This window comes from Equus asinus, chromosome 22 (genome assembly GCF_041296235.1).
Source record: "Equus asinus isolate D_3611 breed Donkey chromosome 22, EquAss-T2T_v2, whole genome shotgun sequence".
Lineage (NCBI taxonomy): Eukaryota > Metazoa > Chordata > Mammalia > Perissodactyla > Equidae > Equus > Equus asinus.
The window spans coordinates 17,310,563-17,326,807 of NC_091811.1; the positions used below are offsets into that span (position 1 = coordinate 17,310,563).

The 16,245-nt window shown below is 48.6% G+C and overlaps 1 protein-coding gene across 5 annotated transcripts in view; it reads left to right on the plus strand.

The window, feature by feature from the left end:
- NTF3 (neurotrophin 3) overlaps window positions 1-16,245 on the plus strand; it is a 115,028-nt gene that overhangs the window by 60,315 nt on the left and 38,468 nt on the right. Inside the window, exons 1-2 of one of the 5 annotated variants that reach the window (XM_070494586.1) lie at window positions 3,609-3,910; window positions 5,548-6,657. The exons of 2 other annotated variants lie outside the window; for them this stretch is intronic. In XM_070494586.1, the coding sequence (XP_070350687.1) occupies window positions 5,569-6,342 (774 nt within the window). In that variant the 5' untranslated portion in view covers window positions 3,609-3,910; window positions 5,548-5,568 and the 3' untranslated portion in view covers window positions 6,343-6,657. Of the gene's footprint in view, window positions 1-3,608; window positions 3,911-5,547; window positions 6,659-16,245 lie in introns of those variants that run through there. 2 more of the 5 variants (XM_044756296.2, XM_014841734.3) reach the window with 2 other exon arrangements.

Sequence of the window (16,245 nt, forward strand, 5' to 3'; positions counted from 1 at the left end):
GAGCCAGACTGGTCAAACCCTGGCTCTGCTGCTTGTTAGCCAGTTCCTAAACCATGTGGTGCCTCGTCTGTAATGGGAAATGGAAGCAGCTACCTCAGAGGAGTCGTCATCAAGATTAAAGATTTAATGTATGTCAGTCCCTGGCACATAGCGTTTTTGTTCTTGGTGCTCCCCCTCTCACCAGCCTAAAAATTTACCCCGCACATGTGCAGTAAGTGATGGTACATGGTCTGGAGGAGGTGCTCCTGTGTCAGGGAGCCAGGCCTGGAGAGCTCAGTTGGAACTCGGGGTACAGCCCCCATCTCTTTATGTGACAGGACAGGCACGGGTGCCTGCTAGGGGCTCAGGTCCTGTGCCACTCTCCAGCCCAGCTTCCTTTTCCATTTCAGCTGCTTCCCGAATACCCGAAAACGCTATGTGTGTATTGTAAACTGAGCCAAAAAGGAGGAATCAGAAATTGCTCTCTTTTGAGTATTTTGAGGGATGGTGAAACCTTGTAGGAATGTTGCTCCAGGGACTGAGAAAACACCATATGTGGGAAAGCATTTCTAAGTGAGGGAAATAGCATATGCAAGTTGGTCAGGATCTGGAAAACTCTGAGCAGGGGAAACGGGCACTGGGGAGAGGGTAGGAAGGGGTTTTACTGAGGTCTTTAACAGGTCTTTTTCCAATTATAGCCAAGAAGAGCCTGGGGACCATGGCCTACTTCAGAGCCAGGGCCTGTATTTTCTTTGGGAAAAGAAGGCAGAGTTGATTGGCTTCCAAACCAGGCTTGGCAGGAGGCCATACAGGACCTCAGGCCAGTGTCTTGGGTGGGTCTTGATCGTAGTAGGCACTCATTCAACAAATAGACATTGAGACTCTGCAACAGTCCGGCCTTGTGCTAGGCATCAGGCACGTGTGGATGAAAAAGACATGGCCCCATCATCAAAGAGGGGACATAGTGACAATGAGAACACAATAGGTCAGTTGCTTAAATGAGAGTCTTTATAAACTACAGTGACCACCAGAGAAGGAGCATGAAAGTCTCTCTCAACTGGAGAATTCACTGGTGTGCCTTGCCTGGGTCTAGCTGGCACTGCCTATCCTTTTTTACCACCGCACTCCAGGAAACCAGTTCTCTGGTACCTTCCATGTGTTCACAGAGGGCAGGCGTGCAGCATCTCTGCTGTCACAGATAATTCAGGTTCACGTTCACTGAACATTTCCAGTGTATCACTATGTGCCAAATACTGTGCTAAGTGCTTTCGTATAGATTTCATTATTTACATCCACAATAATCATGATTACGCACAAGCCACATGGTTTTTGTTGCACTTAAGAACTGAGCGTCCTCCATCACCCTCAGCCGAGATTTAGCAGTCTGACCTTACACAACTCACCTTGCCACCACTCCAGGCCTCAGTTTCCTTATTTCTAAAAAGGAAGAGGTCTTGTAGAGTCTTTTGCAGCTTTAAACGTCTGTGTTTTGGCAAGTTCTACTAGCAACATTCTTGGGCTCGCTCTCTATGAAAAAGCTAAAACAGACTATCAAAGTGGAGTTCACAGGAAGCCTGCTGGGTTTTAATGCAGCCTTCAAATAGTTTGGAAACCAACCTGCAGATGATTTACTCACATTACTTATTCCAAAGTATCGTGGCAGGTTTTTGGATTTGTTGATAAGAAACAGTACAGATCCAGAAATGGGTAGGACCTACGCTAAGGGGCATTTTGGGAACTTTTTATATTATCGTATTATCGATTTTTTTTCCATTTGTGCCACACCACCTGCAACAGTGGTGGCCTGATTTCTTTGTGCTGAGTTTGCGTGCTTGGGACCCCGGGGGGGGGGGTGGGGAGGGTTTTTTCAAAGAATCAGGAGATCCGCATTATAATCAACCAAATGCGCACACCCGGGTGGGGTGGTAGGAACAGTCCACCCACGTACAAGCAGTCGTATTGTCTGTAGAGAATTTAAAAACAATAATAAAATCAAGTGAAAGTCAGTCTACTTTTTAGGATCAGTGCTTGGCAGTTCTTAGCAACATCAGTGATAAAATATTCCTCCCTATTGATCCTGACCCCTCCCATGGCCCTGGTTTAGTTCACCGCTCCTTGGTCGCAGCTTCCCGGAAGGGGAGAGCAGGCAGTCTCAAGGGCTCTTTCATGTTCCATAACCCCAGGCTCTCCCCGCCAGATTGTCGCTGACGTCACAGCTCCTGTCCACAGCTCTCAACAGGACCCCCTGCCACACAGTGCTCTCTGGGCTTTGCGCATCCCTCCTGACCAAAAATGGATTTCTACTCTTACCTTCAAACCGTTTCACTGAGATGGAATGTCTTAGTCCCTGCATCCAGGGCTGGCTCCATGAACTTGCAATTGCTGCCTTTGCACAGGGTCCTGCACTCAGAAAGGGACCCCCACACTTAGGGTTTAATGCTATCTGGTCACCCTCCTGAAATTCTTAAGAATTTTATCTTTGAATGTGTGTTCTGTAAGTGAGGTCCAATGGGACAATGGAGCATGTGCCTGGGGGCTCAAAGCATTGGCTGAAACACGTTCACGCTTCCTGCCATTATCCCGCCTCTGAATAATTTTTGCACTGTGCCCTGCAAATTTTGTGGCTGGTTCTGCCTTCAGCCACCCTTACTTCTCTCTCTGACTCACTGCACCCAGACCTCACCTCCACCTGTGTTCACTGCGGCGTGGACACAAGGGAGAGGCACAGACACACACAGGAAGGAAGGGGTTTGTGGCCTCCGAGAAGAGAGAATCTAGTGAAGAAGCCATGTAATGCCATAAGGGATGTGATACCTACCACCCCAGCCATTCTGGAAACATGGTGCAGGAATGCAGAGGAAGCAGTGGTCGCTGCTCTCGGAGAGCATCGTGGAAAAGTTAGCGTTTGAAGCAGCACTGAAGACTGGGCCAGTGTCAGCAGGAGAGGTGTTGAAAGGGTGAAGGTGCATGCGCAGGGGTCGTAAAGCTTATTCAAGCAGCTTTTGAATGGTGAACGGGGCTGAACATGGGGCGTGTGAGCCTGATCTTAATAAGCTGAAAGGAGAGGTTGGGCCTGGAGTGCAAAGGACCCCTCCCTACCCAGGTGTGTCTCTCCTCTTCTTTAAACTGCGGATGAGGTTTTCATCATCTAGAAAATGAAGGAGTTGGATTGAACGCTCTCCTCCTTCTAATACCTTTTGGTTCCATATGCAGGCCACCGCCCGTAAAGTGATTTCCTTTTGCATCCCCAGTCCATCAGCATCATCCATCATCCTTCCTATCAACTCACCCTTGTCGGTACCTTACGCATCTATACATCGACTCTGCTTCTACCTGGGACCTCTCCGCTGACCACACCTGATCTGTTTCCCTGGGAGCAGACAGCCTGTATATTCTTAGCTTACGAAGGCTGGACTTTGGGGTGATTTAATAAATTGTTTTTTGATAGACTCTCAGTCCCAAATTATTTTATTGCAGCTCTATTCTATTTTGATGGGGAGAGGGAGGTATAATTCTAGTTGCGTGTATGCCGTACTTCTGGGGTTGTTCAAGTTTTGTTTTGTTGGTCCCGCAGGATGAAGGAAATGTCACTCATATCCAGAATGGGAGGGAGATGAGTTAGCCTGTGGGAACCATCTTCCTAGGATCATACAGTTCCTAGGGCAATCTCTAGGGCTGGTCAGCAAAGCTAGGCTCCCCTCATCTTTGACTTTAAAGGACTCAGTGGTCCAGAGAGGGGTTCCCATGGAAGGAAGATGATCCCTTGTCAGAGAGACAAGCCAGGAGGTGGGAGGAGGAAGTTGGAGCAAAGTGCCTGCACCACTGTTGGCCCCTGGGGACAGGAGAGCAGTTCTTCAGACAAGATAGGAAGCGGCCACAGCTGTGACTCCTGGGAGCAGGTTGGCAGGGCAGGCTCGGACGGGGGTACTTGGTAAGCTGGACTGCTTTTCTATCTCTTGTGTCACCTTTGTTTATTTCCCTTCTTTTTTCCCCCTAGGTTTAGCAAAGTCTGGAAATACCAAAGGTGAACCGAGGGAAGGGTTTTTATTTTCCATTTTAGACAGAGCTTTAAAGAGGAAACGATGTTCCCCTGCCGGCCAGTGAGGTGGTAGCAATGGTCATTAAAGAGTGAATTCCTCCAGGCAGGTGACGTGAATCACAGGGGACAGGTCATGTCGCTAGCGTAGCCACCACTCCGCACCCCCCCCCACCCCCCGGAGAGGTTGGAGAGCGCCAAGCTTTGGAAAATCTGGGCTTTGCTCTAGTGAGGGAGAGACCAGCAAGGAAGCTGTCTCAAGATCAGCCGTGTAATTCCACCAGGACTCAACAGAAACCCTGTGCTGAGGTTCCACTATGGCAACGGGATGAGAGCGTTGATCAGTTAAAATGCCACTTACGCTAGATAAGAGAATTAGAAATAGAACCACTAAAAGAAACAGTTTGTAATGGAAACTTTAAAAGACCAAGCAAGAAAAAAATAATCAATGAGGAATCTTGCTATTCAGGGCAAGTCCAGCCCATTAATCTGAGCTGATTGTTGCTGCATCTCCATCTTCGCAAGTAGAGCTTTGGCAGGGCTGCTGCCTTGTGAGGGAGGTGTCCAGGAAGCAGCTGGGTGCCCTGGGGAAGCATGTCCATTGGGGAGCTTGGCAGAGCACCCCGAAACTCAGGCCCCTTGCACAGAGTGGGCTGTGGCCCCATATGTTCATTTACAGGGGTAGGAGAATGATTCCACCGGGCCTGGCCCGGCCAGGGATGCGCCACAGTATAGAGGCAGCTGACCCAGCCCCCAGCCTCAGGGTGTTCATTCCTTTGAGAGACCCCAGGGGCTGCATTGGCCGGGGGCGGGAGATAGTAGAGCTATACTTCTTGAGACAATTGCAAGGCTACTGCTGATGATAAAAGACTGTAAAGACGTGTTTATAATTTTCAGGTTCAATTTCTTCATAATTTGCCAAGGTGAAGTGGGCGATGGTCTTTCCAGGCTCAAGTGATATTTAAAGAAGCAGAAGGACATCGTCCACACACAACAGAAGGCTGCAGATATAGTTGACTTCAGATGCAGATGCAGTAGGTGCTGTCTGTCCAGGAGAGAAAGCAGAGACCAGACCGGAGCGGCCTCCTCATCCTGCCTCAGCCTCTCATGCTCCTTGTGGCCTGGTCCTAGAAAGAGATTTAAACGCCCTATACCATATTCTCTCCATTAACGTTTTTGGTACTTTGTTAAACAATGATTTTGTCCTCTCTCTCTCACTTACACAACACACATGCAGACACAGAGAACATCTCTTGCCCTGTCACACAACCACAATGCAAGAAGAAAGATTGTTGAGTGAAGGCATGTGGAAGTCGAGGAGAGAAGGTGCCTTAGAGATTCAGAGGGCTTGTATTAAAGCAGTGTTTCCCAGGGTCGGGGAAGAAACAGACAACCTTGTCTGGACATCCAGAGTTCGGGTGCTCGCCGAGGGTGGTGATGCCTGGCTCTCCCGCTCTCACAGGTGGCTGGTCCCCGAATGATGTGGACTCAGCTGCCACAGCCTGCTAGTAACACCTGTGTTTCCTTTTCAGCTCTTACAGGTGAACAAGGTGATGTCCATCTTGTTTTATGTGATATTTCTCGCTTATCTCCGTGGCATCCAAGGGAACAACATGGATCAGAGGAGTTTGCCAGAAGACTCACTCAATTCCCTGATTATTAAGCTGATCCAGGCAGATATTTTGAAAAACAAGCTCTCCAAGCAGATGGTGGACGTTAAGGAAAACTACCAGAGCACCCTGCCCAAAGCAGACGCCCCCCGGGAGCCGGCGCGGGGAGAGCCCGCCAGGGCGGAATTCCAGCCAATGATTGCCATGGACACCGAGCTGCTGCGGCAACAGAGACGCTACAACTCACCCCGGGTCCTGCTGAGTGACAGCACGCCTTTGGAGCCCCCGCCCTTGTATCTCATGGAGGATTACGTGGGCAACCCCGTGGCGGCCAACAGAACATCGCGGCGGAAGAGGTACGCGGAGCACAAGAGCCACCGAGGGGAGTACTCCGTGTGTGACAGCGAGAGTCTGTGGGTGACCGACAAGTCATCGGCCATCGACATTCGGGGACACCAGGTCACGGTGCTGGGGGAGATTAAAACCGGCAACTCTCCTGTCAAACAATATTTTTATGAGACGAGATGTAAAGAAGCCAGGCCTGTCAAGAACGGTTGCAGGGGGATCGACGACAAACACTGGAACTCTCAGTGCAAAACGTCCCAAACGTACGTCCGAGCACTGACGTCAGAAAACAATAAACTCGTAGGCTGGCGATGGATACGGATAGACACTTCCTGTGTGTGTGCCTTGTCGAGAAAAATCGGAAGAACATGAATTGGCATCTCTCCCCATATATAAATTATTACTTTAAATTATATGATATGCATGTAGCATATAAATGTTTATATTGTTTTTATATATTATAAGTTGACCTTTATTTATTAAACTTCAGCAACCCTACAGTATATAAGCTTTTTTCTCAATAAAATCAGTGTGCTTGCCTTCCCTCAGGCCTCTCCCATCTGTTAAACCTTCTTCTGTGACCCGGCTCTCAGGAGCCGTCTGTAAAATCTGTGTACACCAGTATTTTGCATTCAGTATTGTCAAGGCCATGACTGTCGTTTTAGTAAACTTGTTAAAATCAGATGATGTCAGAGTTGTGTGTAGACGCAGTGATACCCCCGCTTCTGGTATACTTCACGTTTGATGAGTTAATTAAAAGAACTGTTACCACCTGCATTGAAAATGATAGCCGGCAGCTTTGAGCTCCCTCTTAATCCTGGCCAGCGAGCTCGTGGTCCAGAACTTGTGCCCCTCTCTCTGCCGTCAGTTTTGCCAATTAGAACGATGACTTGCTCCAGTGTCGTGGTCCTGGAACAATAACAAGGAACCTACAATTTGAGTGTTGGAAGTTTCTTTTCAGCACATTTGTTGTTTTGGGGTTTGGTGTTGTTTAAGGATTGGAATTTTTTTTTTGGCTTTAGTTTTTGTTTTGCTTTTTGCAAGCGGTTTTTATCCTTTTTAGGCACATAGGAAAAAATTTTTAACTATTTGTGACAGAGTAATTGTATGGTTACCCAGAAGTAAACTGAAATAGGTCGTGAATAATCTACACACACAAGAGCGTTTACTGATAGGAGATCCTCATGGTATGGCCTGTGCCCTCCCCTGGCGGCCCCTCCTACAGCTGCATGAGGAATTGGAAAATGCTCATGTTTCGGAGTCAGTTCTAGGTTCAAATTCCAGTTTCTTCCCTGTGACTTGGGGCAAGATTTTGAAGGCTCTCTGAGCCTCGGTTTACTCAGGTCAGAAAGTCAGATGGGGATTGTTCCCTACCTCACAGGGCTGTCCTGAGGATTCAGCGGAAGATGCACCGTCCACTTCCCGGCCTAGGCCAGGCATGCGAGAATGATAGCTCCTTGTCTGTTCCCTCCCGCTCCTTTCTTAGGTATTGTGTTCCTCTGCATTGTTGTGGGTTGATTCATCCCCTTGGATGTAAAAAGCCCAAATGGAAGGAAGCTTCCCGGTGCCCACTGAGTTCCAGAAGGGGTCTGCAACAGCCGAGGCAGCACTGTGGCGATGGCCACCCCTGTCCTGCCTTGAGGAGGACACTAGTTGTGTGCCCCAAGGGGTTCGTTGATTCCTTTTTCCACTGAAAATTAGTTCATCCTCTTGGGGCTGGAGCCTAAGGACTTTCATCTCCCATCTTGTCAGAGGCACAATGTGCCCACTGTCCCACTATGGAAGCTGCCCTTCTGCCCTGAAACCCTGTCCTGTGCCTTCTCTGCATCCCCTGCCTTCAAGGCCTGCATGTGCTCTCTCCATGTAGGGCCGGCCACGCCCCAAGATCTCTCTAACACACGCCTAATAGCGCATGTCCTTTATGTGACATGAACCTCTTGAAACGGGCTCAGCAAATAGCAGTGGCTTCAGTTAAGAGCATCATTACACTGCACCCGATTCTGGATGCCCAAAATACGAGGGCAGGAAATGAGGAGTTTGCCGTGTGCCCACTATGTGCTGGGCACTTTCAGACACTGCCACCATTAGTTGTCACAAATCTTCAAGGTAGCCATGATCATCTCCATTTACAAGTGAGGAAACAGGCTCGAGAATTTAACATGCCTGTGATCACTGAGGAGGAAAGTGGCAGAGTGAAGACTTAATCGCTGGTTAAGTGATGGCGCAGGCCCGTTTCCTCCCGCTCGTCCCTCCCCACCCCTTCTGCATGGCAGCACTACACTTCAGAATGAACATTACCATCCTAGAGAAATGAAAAGCAGAGTTCTCTGCGTGGAAACGTTTTGTAGCTCTTGCTTCATGAGCTACGTCAGGAGCACAATAAAGCCACTGCTAGGATAACAGGAGTCTTATGTCTTCAGTTCTCAGGCTGGAGTTGAGGAGGCCTTATGCTCCTCTTCTGGAACTTCTATTCTGAGTGGGCACAGAGCCTGTCTAGAGGGTCCGGCTGCCTGGGAAGATGTGCTTGGGTGATGGAGGTCCCAGACCGCAGCCTGGGAAGGCACAGCCCCTAAACAGCAGGGCGAGTCCTGGGCTTTGCCTTGAACGGAAGGAGTTTGCCTGCACGTCAAGGGCGAGTCTGGAGCAGCAGGCATCTCCGGTACGTGCAACTTTGTGGAGGAAATGAACCTGGGGATGAGACAAAAACTATCCTTGAAGGAACTCTGGGCTTCAGGCCATGTGACAGCTCTGCACCTCCCATGCTGGGGAGCAGGGCAATGAAGTGTTACCCAGTTCTGTTTTAGTAACTTTATTGGCATAAGAGGGCATTCGAGCTCTGCCAAGGTCAACATGTTGGCTTACGGGCCCCGGGCAGAGCCTTCCTCAAGGTTCATAGGAGGCCTGTTTCTGGCCAATGTGCACATTGGCCACTGCGATAGGTTGGAAGTAAACTCATCTCTGAGACAGCAGGGCCTTGGAGGGCTGGTATCTAGGTCCTGGACAACTCCACCCTCGCCTTCATCTTCCCGTGTTGCTTGGTTTCTTGTCGGAGCTTCATTGAACAGAGAGCCTGGCTGTAGCGTGAAGAACTTGACCAGATGGAGAAGACCCGTTCTGGCCCAGCTTTGTTGCCAGTAGCTGCATGACCTTGGGTAACTCGCCTGTCTTAATGCGGACTTTCAGCATCATGAGACTCTCCTGCAGAGAGGGCCAGTATCCAGACTGGACAGTCCTCGCTTCCTTAATGAATGCGACAATGAGAAGCTCTGTGGGCCATTGGTGGGGGCTTCTCTCTGCCCTCTCATAAGTCTCCAAGGTTCCCCCATTTACAGGCTGTGTGAACCTAAGTTGCTTAACCTCTCTGAGCCTTTGTTTTCTCATCTGTAAAACAAGGATAGTGCCTACTTCATAGGATTATTTTGTAATGTAGGGAAAAAAATCCAGTTCCTGGCACATGAGAAGCCCCCTTGAGTGTTAGTGATGATGAGGATGATGATTAGCTTTGGGGGATTTGCAGGCGTCCTCATTCTGGAATTCTGGTAGGAAGGGTGAAGGATTAGTCCTAATTACAGTGTATCAATCAGCTATCCCACGGAAGGCAGACCCCAGGGTAGCATTTACCCAGTGCTCTTCTACAGGTTTCTCCATCAAACCGCTGGTCCAGTGTCACCAACAGGGTTTTCATCCTCCTCAGCTGACACTGCAGGGCAGGTATTTCTAATGTTTCTCTGCAGCACTGCTAGCACCCTGCATGATTTTCTGAAGAGTGTGTCTGTGTGTGTGTGCGTGCCTTCTTGCAAAGCTCCCAGACAGCTTTGTTCTTGTACTCTCTCTCTTTCACTCTGCCACTTGTGTCCAACCATGCCTTCTCCCGGCTGGTATATTAGGATTTGGCATTTTTGAGCATTCCTTTTTGGTTCCCTTTCCTGTGTATGTGTGTTTATGTGTGCTTTTTAGTTCATTTAGTCCAGTAGAAACCCTCCGCTGAGGCTTGGAGAAACTGTCTGCATTTACTTGATCACCTTTGAACACGTGTTCAGGAAAGAGTCTGTGTAGTCAGTTTACGGCCACCTAGAGAGCTGACTTCCCCAGGAAGACGCAGCTCCCAGGCTTCAAGCTCCGACGGCCCTGGGTGTGCAGAGGCAGCACTGGGTCCTCGGTTAGGCCCGGCGTTGCCTCACCAAGCTCCAGCTCTGCTCGGCCTCGGCCAGGGCACTCTGCAGCCCAGAGAACAGCCACCTGTCTACACCACCACCTACCCCACCCCCTGGCCCAAGGGCCTCGCGTGAGCTCTGATCCACAAACCCAGGAAGAGCCGCGGCCACCGAAGGCTGCTTGTGTCCCTTGGAGCCTTCTTCAGGCTAATGCTCTTCCTCAGCAATGTCCCCACACCCAAATCAAAGGAGACTCAAACTCTTCACATATGCCTTCTCCAGTTTCGGTGGCCGGGGGGTCTTCTCACAAGGCACATGTGTTTCACAACAAGCTGAAATGCAGGCGCCTCTGAGTTGACTGGAGCCCCTGGGTTCTTGTTTGGTTCCAGCTGAAGGTTGGCTCAGCTTGGAAGAGCAGAACCACAGAGCAGGTCGGAAGCATTTGGGAGGACCGTGGGTTTGTGTCCTTCAGTCCTTGGCCTGTATTCAGTCATGGTACATGGAAGGCCAATGATACAAGCACAGCTGTACCTGGGGTTGGGGCCTGGGGTGGGGAGGAGCAAGGGGGTGGGGAAGGCAAAGGCCCAGAGATATCAAAAGCCTTTTCTAGAAACTGGCTACTGCTGATGAGTTTGGCTGAGTTGAACTGTTAGAGAGTTCAGTAATGACATTGCCAATTCAATTACAGAAGCCTCTGTGGCAAGAAAATATAAAAGTTTACTGGGAAATTATGAAACACAGCTTAATGAGTTAGATGGCTTTTCACACAGAGACGTATGGAGGTGGGTGGGCGCTCATGCATGCGATTGCATGTGTGTGTGTGTGTGTGTGTGTGTGTGTGTGTGTGTAGCTCCTTTGATATCCTAACCGTTGATGTATTGCATTTTTTTAAAGAAAGGTAATGCTTGAAAGGAATGTTCTGGAACACAAGTTTAACCTTTAGGAGACTGAGCTGGTAGCCAGCTGGGGAGCATATGGAAAATGAACATTCCTAGGGCCAGAAAACAGGCTGATCAGGGTTGAGGATTTAAGACAGAAGAGGCATCAGGCAGACTCCACCAGGCAAAACGGAAGGCGATGGAGCTGCAGCCCTTATGATTTGGTACGAAAGCATCAGAAGCTGGCACTGGGGTTAGGGAGTGCAAGATAAGGTCACATGGAAGAATAAATAATAATAATAATAATGGTCATCATTTCCTGGCTGCCTCCTCCATGTAAGGCACTGTGTACACCCTGGTAGTTTTAACCCTTTTGTGCAGTTGAGGACACTGGCTAAGAAAAGTTAACTTGCCTGAGGTCGTACAGCTGGTTAGGGGGAGTGCCCAGATAGGAACCCAGGGGGTCTGTGTGGTTAGGAAGCACGTGCTCTTAACTGCATGAGTAAGACTGTGATGGAGAAGATGCCGAGTGTTTCAGAGGACACTGACTGCTGAATTTCAGCGGGATGGGGGGTGAGGAGGGTGGCATGCACCTGGCACACAGGGAGAGAGTCAAGGGTCGACACCTCAGGGCTTCCCACAATTGTTCTCCCTGCGTGGACGCCGGAGTCATCCTTGCTCACTGCAGCCGGGGTTTCCAGTAGGTGGGGGAGGGGAGTGCGGCCCCCGCCCGCACCCTCCATCCCTCGCCTGCAGTTTAACAATCACGCACTGAGGTGCAGGGGGCTGTGGCTGCTCCCTGAAGGATAAAGATCAGCAGGGCTATAATAAATATCTCTTTGGGGCTTTAGTGGAGGTAAAAGACAGGAATTTCAAATTTGGACAGAAACTTTCATTCTCCCTTCAAGGCTCTATCATTTCTTCATTCAGTACTTTTTTTTTAAATTTGTTGAGTGCCTACTAGATGTCAGACACCCTGCTCTACTGTATGGACTCAGCAGAAAAGATGTCATCTCTCCTGGCAGAGCAGAGGGTCGAAAGGATGGGACCTTAAGGGATCGCAGCTTAGAGTAGCCTGGATGGCTTCCACATCTGCTCTGTAAGCACCTCCTCACAAGGAGCTGTCTTTACTTTAAAACAGCTCTAATTATCTGATAGAAAGTACTTCTCTATGTTGACGCCAAATCCACAGATAAAACAGTTAGAACTAGATGGTCAACAAAAGGGGCTGCGGGAACCCAGAAAACGATCTCCTAAATGCTGTTTGGGACAGTCAAGCAAGGCTTCGCTGAGGAGGTGACCTCTGAGCTGACTCTTAAGGATGAGTAGGAGCTTGACAGGGAAGAACGAGGAGAAGGATGTTCCAGATGGAGAAACAACGTACAAAAGTGCATAATGATGAAAGGGTCTGACATCCGTAGAAAAGAATAAAAGGTTTGGGGTAACTAGAAGTTCTTAACTGTGGGAAGCTAGAGAGAGAAGTTGGATCGTGTGTGAAAGGTTATGAATTTTGGATTTGATTTTTGGGCACCCCCGACTTAAGCATCAGAATCACCCAGAAGGCTTGTTAACACTGACGTCTGGGCCCCATACACCTGAGTTTCTGGTTCCTTAGGTCTGGGGTGGAGCTTGAGAATTTGCATTTCTAACAAGTTCCCAGGTGATGCTGCTGCACACTTTGAGAATCACTGGTTTACTAAGCAATGAGGAATCAACGAGGGTTTTTTCAGCAGATGATTTTGGTGGCGGTATCACTGACAGATGGACTGGAGAGATACTGATGGAGTGACAGCTGGAAGAGCAGTAGTCAACATGACAAGGGAGGGTCAAGGCTGAGGAGAAGGCAGTGGGAGCAGGCAGAAACATCAGATCAGGGAAACATTTTTGAGATGTAATCAGTAAGATGTGGTAACCAATTGGATGTGAGAGAGTAAGGCATTAAGGCAGATGACCACAACATTCTCAAGGCATCATGGTTCTAGATCAAATTCCGCAAGACAGCAAGATAACTAGGTCTGAAGGCAGGGATGGTAATGAGTTTGAGGTGCCCATGGGACATCAAGGTAGAGATATCCAATAGACAATTAATTATCAAGATAGAAGTATGCTTGAAATTATGAAAGCACAGCTCTTACTTATTTAGAAATAATGCAGCATAGATAAGACTCTCCATTTACAAATGGATCAGTGGAAGCCAAAATGGGTGGAAGCTCATCAGCAAATCAGGGTGTGGGATCAGGACTCCCTCTAGGGCCTATAGTCAGGCCTCCGTGGCTGACGGCCTGTCCTGTCCACCTGCGTCATCGCTTTGCAAGCTGCACAAACTGCTTGGGGATGACAGAGGAGAAGGAATGAATACGCTGAGGCCCAGAGCATCTGTGTCTTCCGCCAGTGTCCCCCCACAGAGGTGTGCCTCAGGGCAGCTTAAGGAGTCTATTCTCAGAGACAATTCAGGTTACATTTTAAAGGAAAAAGTCAGATGTTGGGAAGCCAAAATCTAAAGATTCTGGTCAAAAAAAGGACTTGTTGTGGTTCTATTTTCTGGGCTAGGACCTTTCCCAGCTGTTACAGTGGTTCCTTGAAAGCCTCTTGGTCAACCAGGAAAATGAAAGATTCGTCTCTCTTAGGAAGTCCTGGACGGAGCCAGTCACCCTTCTGCTCGGAGGTGCAGACAGACGGGCCATTCCCTCTGCCTTGAATGTTCTTCCTTTGTCCTTGGCTCCCTTGTCCGACTCACTCCTGCTCAGTCTTCAGTTCTCAGTGTGTAGATTCCGTTTCCTTGTGGCGGGGGGGGGGGGGGGGGGGGGGGGCCTTTCCTGACACCTCCTCCTGAGTTCGTTGTCATCTAGCCTTCCCCACCATTTTATATTCTCATAGCACCCAGCATTTTATTTCATATCATATAATACCTCTGAAATGATGGCTGGATGCTTCTTTGTGTAATGACTTGTTGGAGTTGTTGCCCCATTTGCTGTAATTTCTGTAAGTAGCTATCATGCAGATTTTAGTCAGGACTGTAACCCAAAGGCTGGGTGCTAAGTTCTCACTCAATCAATATTTGTTGTGCAAATGGTGACTGAATCCCCCGAATAAACTTGGACTACAACAGGAAGAAGTGTTCGGGTCAAACCCAAGGGAGAACGAGTGAGTTAGTATGGAAGTCCGTATTGCTCTTTGGTTATTTAAATGTCCCTGATGAGTCAGGGGAATATATCTCAGAGGCAAGAAGCTCAATAATATAGAATCATAATGTCCTTTTTGGTCCAAAGATTTGAGACTCCTTTATTACATGGGTGAAATGTTGAGAAGAGCACTCAAATTGAAAGAAAACAACTTTTAAATATAAGTAAAGAAAAACAAAATGCAAGGTCATGAACCAGGGCCATGTTCATGTTTCTGAGATAAAGAACATCCTGTATTGGTTGAGCAGTCATTCGGTCATTCAATCCATCCATTCAATTCATTCAATGAATTTTGGTGGTGTTGTTTTTGTTGTTGCTGAGGAAGATTCACCCTGAGCTAACATCTGCTGCCAATCTTCCTTTTTTTCTGTGTGAGCCACTGCCACAGCATGGTCACTGACAGACGAGTGGTGTAGGTCTGTGCCTGGGAATCAAACCCAGGCCACCAAAGTGGAGCATGCTGAGCTTAACAACTAGGCCACTGGGGCTGGCCCTCAACAAATTTTTATAGACTTACTGTGTGCCAACTCTCCTCCTAGGCATTGATTAGTATAGTAACAAACAGGCAGATGACACTCACACCTTATGGAACATCCCATCTAGAGAGAGTGGCAGGAAAAACAAATAAAGAAATAAGCAAATATGCATGTAAAATAATTTCAGGTGGTGGTAAACAATAAGAGGAAATATATAACCATAAAAGGATAGAGAACGCGCATAGTGTAGACAAGCGGTTTGGGGCAGGGTGATGGTGGTATTATATACTATATATTTTCATGATTAAAATGCTTGCTGCAGGCTGGCGCAGTGGCATAGTGATTAAGCTCATGCCGTCTGCTTCAGCAGTCCAGGGTTCACCGGTTCAGATCCCTGGTATGGACATACACACAGCTCATCCAGCCGTTCTGTGGTGACATCCCACATGAAAAATAGAGGAAGATGGGCATGGATGTTAGCTCAGGGCCAGTCTTCTTCACCAAAAAGAAGAGAAAAAGCTTGCTGCTATGAAATTCGAAACATGAAATGTTAGTCTGCCTAAAGGAAGCCAAACAGATTTTCATGTACTCTGAGTAATTAATGACCCTAATTAAGCATACAATCTTTTAACCAAAAAGCAAAATCAAGCTTGGGCAATGGAAGTGTAAACGGGGCCCAATTTATGAACCATCTCTGGGTGAAGGTTTTTATCAGAGACCTTAGGCACCCAGTCCCCTCCCCACCCCCTGCCACCCCGGTAACAGCCTTATGCACAGTGTTGATTTCCCCAGAGGGTCTTCAGCCTTCCCCCACTCTGAGGGCCTTTCTACCCTGTCAAACCTGTTCCATTCCAGAGAAACAAGACTCAGTCACCCCCTCCTGCTGTTGGGCGGGCTCAGGTCCCCTCCGGATGCTGAAAGGCTTGGGGGCAGGCAGGCGGAGGGCAGGCCACTCCCTCTGAATTCCTGTGCCTCCAGCTCCTGCTGGCAGTTCCTCCACCAGGGGAGGTGGGGAGCTTTGCCCAACCCAAGGCTGGGCTTCTGGCTTTGGTCCCCAAGGGAAGTTTCTTCTAATCTAAGACATGCTTCAAGAAAACTGTTCTTGGGGTCACATCACACTGACTTTTCTTGGGACTGTAGTTGAGTCATTTGTACTCCTCACCCCTCAGTTTTCCTTCCTGAGGAGTGAGTATAAAAACATTCCTAATTTGATAACAAAGTGTCCTGAGAGCTAGCCCAGCCTACTTAAGAATGAGTGGCAGGGGCGACAGCTTTGAGATGGTACAGAGAAGCCAGCGGAGTGGTCTCTGAGAAGCTCCAGAAAAACTGTTAGAAGCGCTTCCCACCCCAACCTACTAAGCCAGCTAGTCCCCAGAGAAGTTAGGCAACTCAGGCAAAGTCACACAGCTAATATATAGGACAGGGCAGGGATAAAAATGAGATCCTCTGTTATCCAGTCCAGAATACCCTCCATTACTCCACTCTGCCTTAAGAGGCACCTTCTTGACCCAACTACAGGAGTGAGCCACATGAGGGGTGTAAACGCTTCTACTGGGCCAGCAGAAGAGGTTTTGCAAAGGCCTTG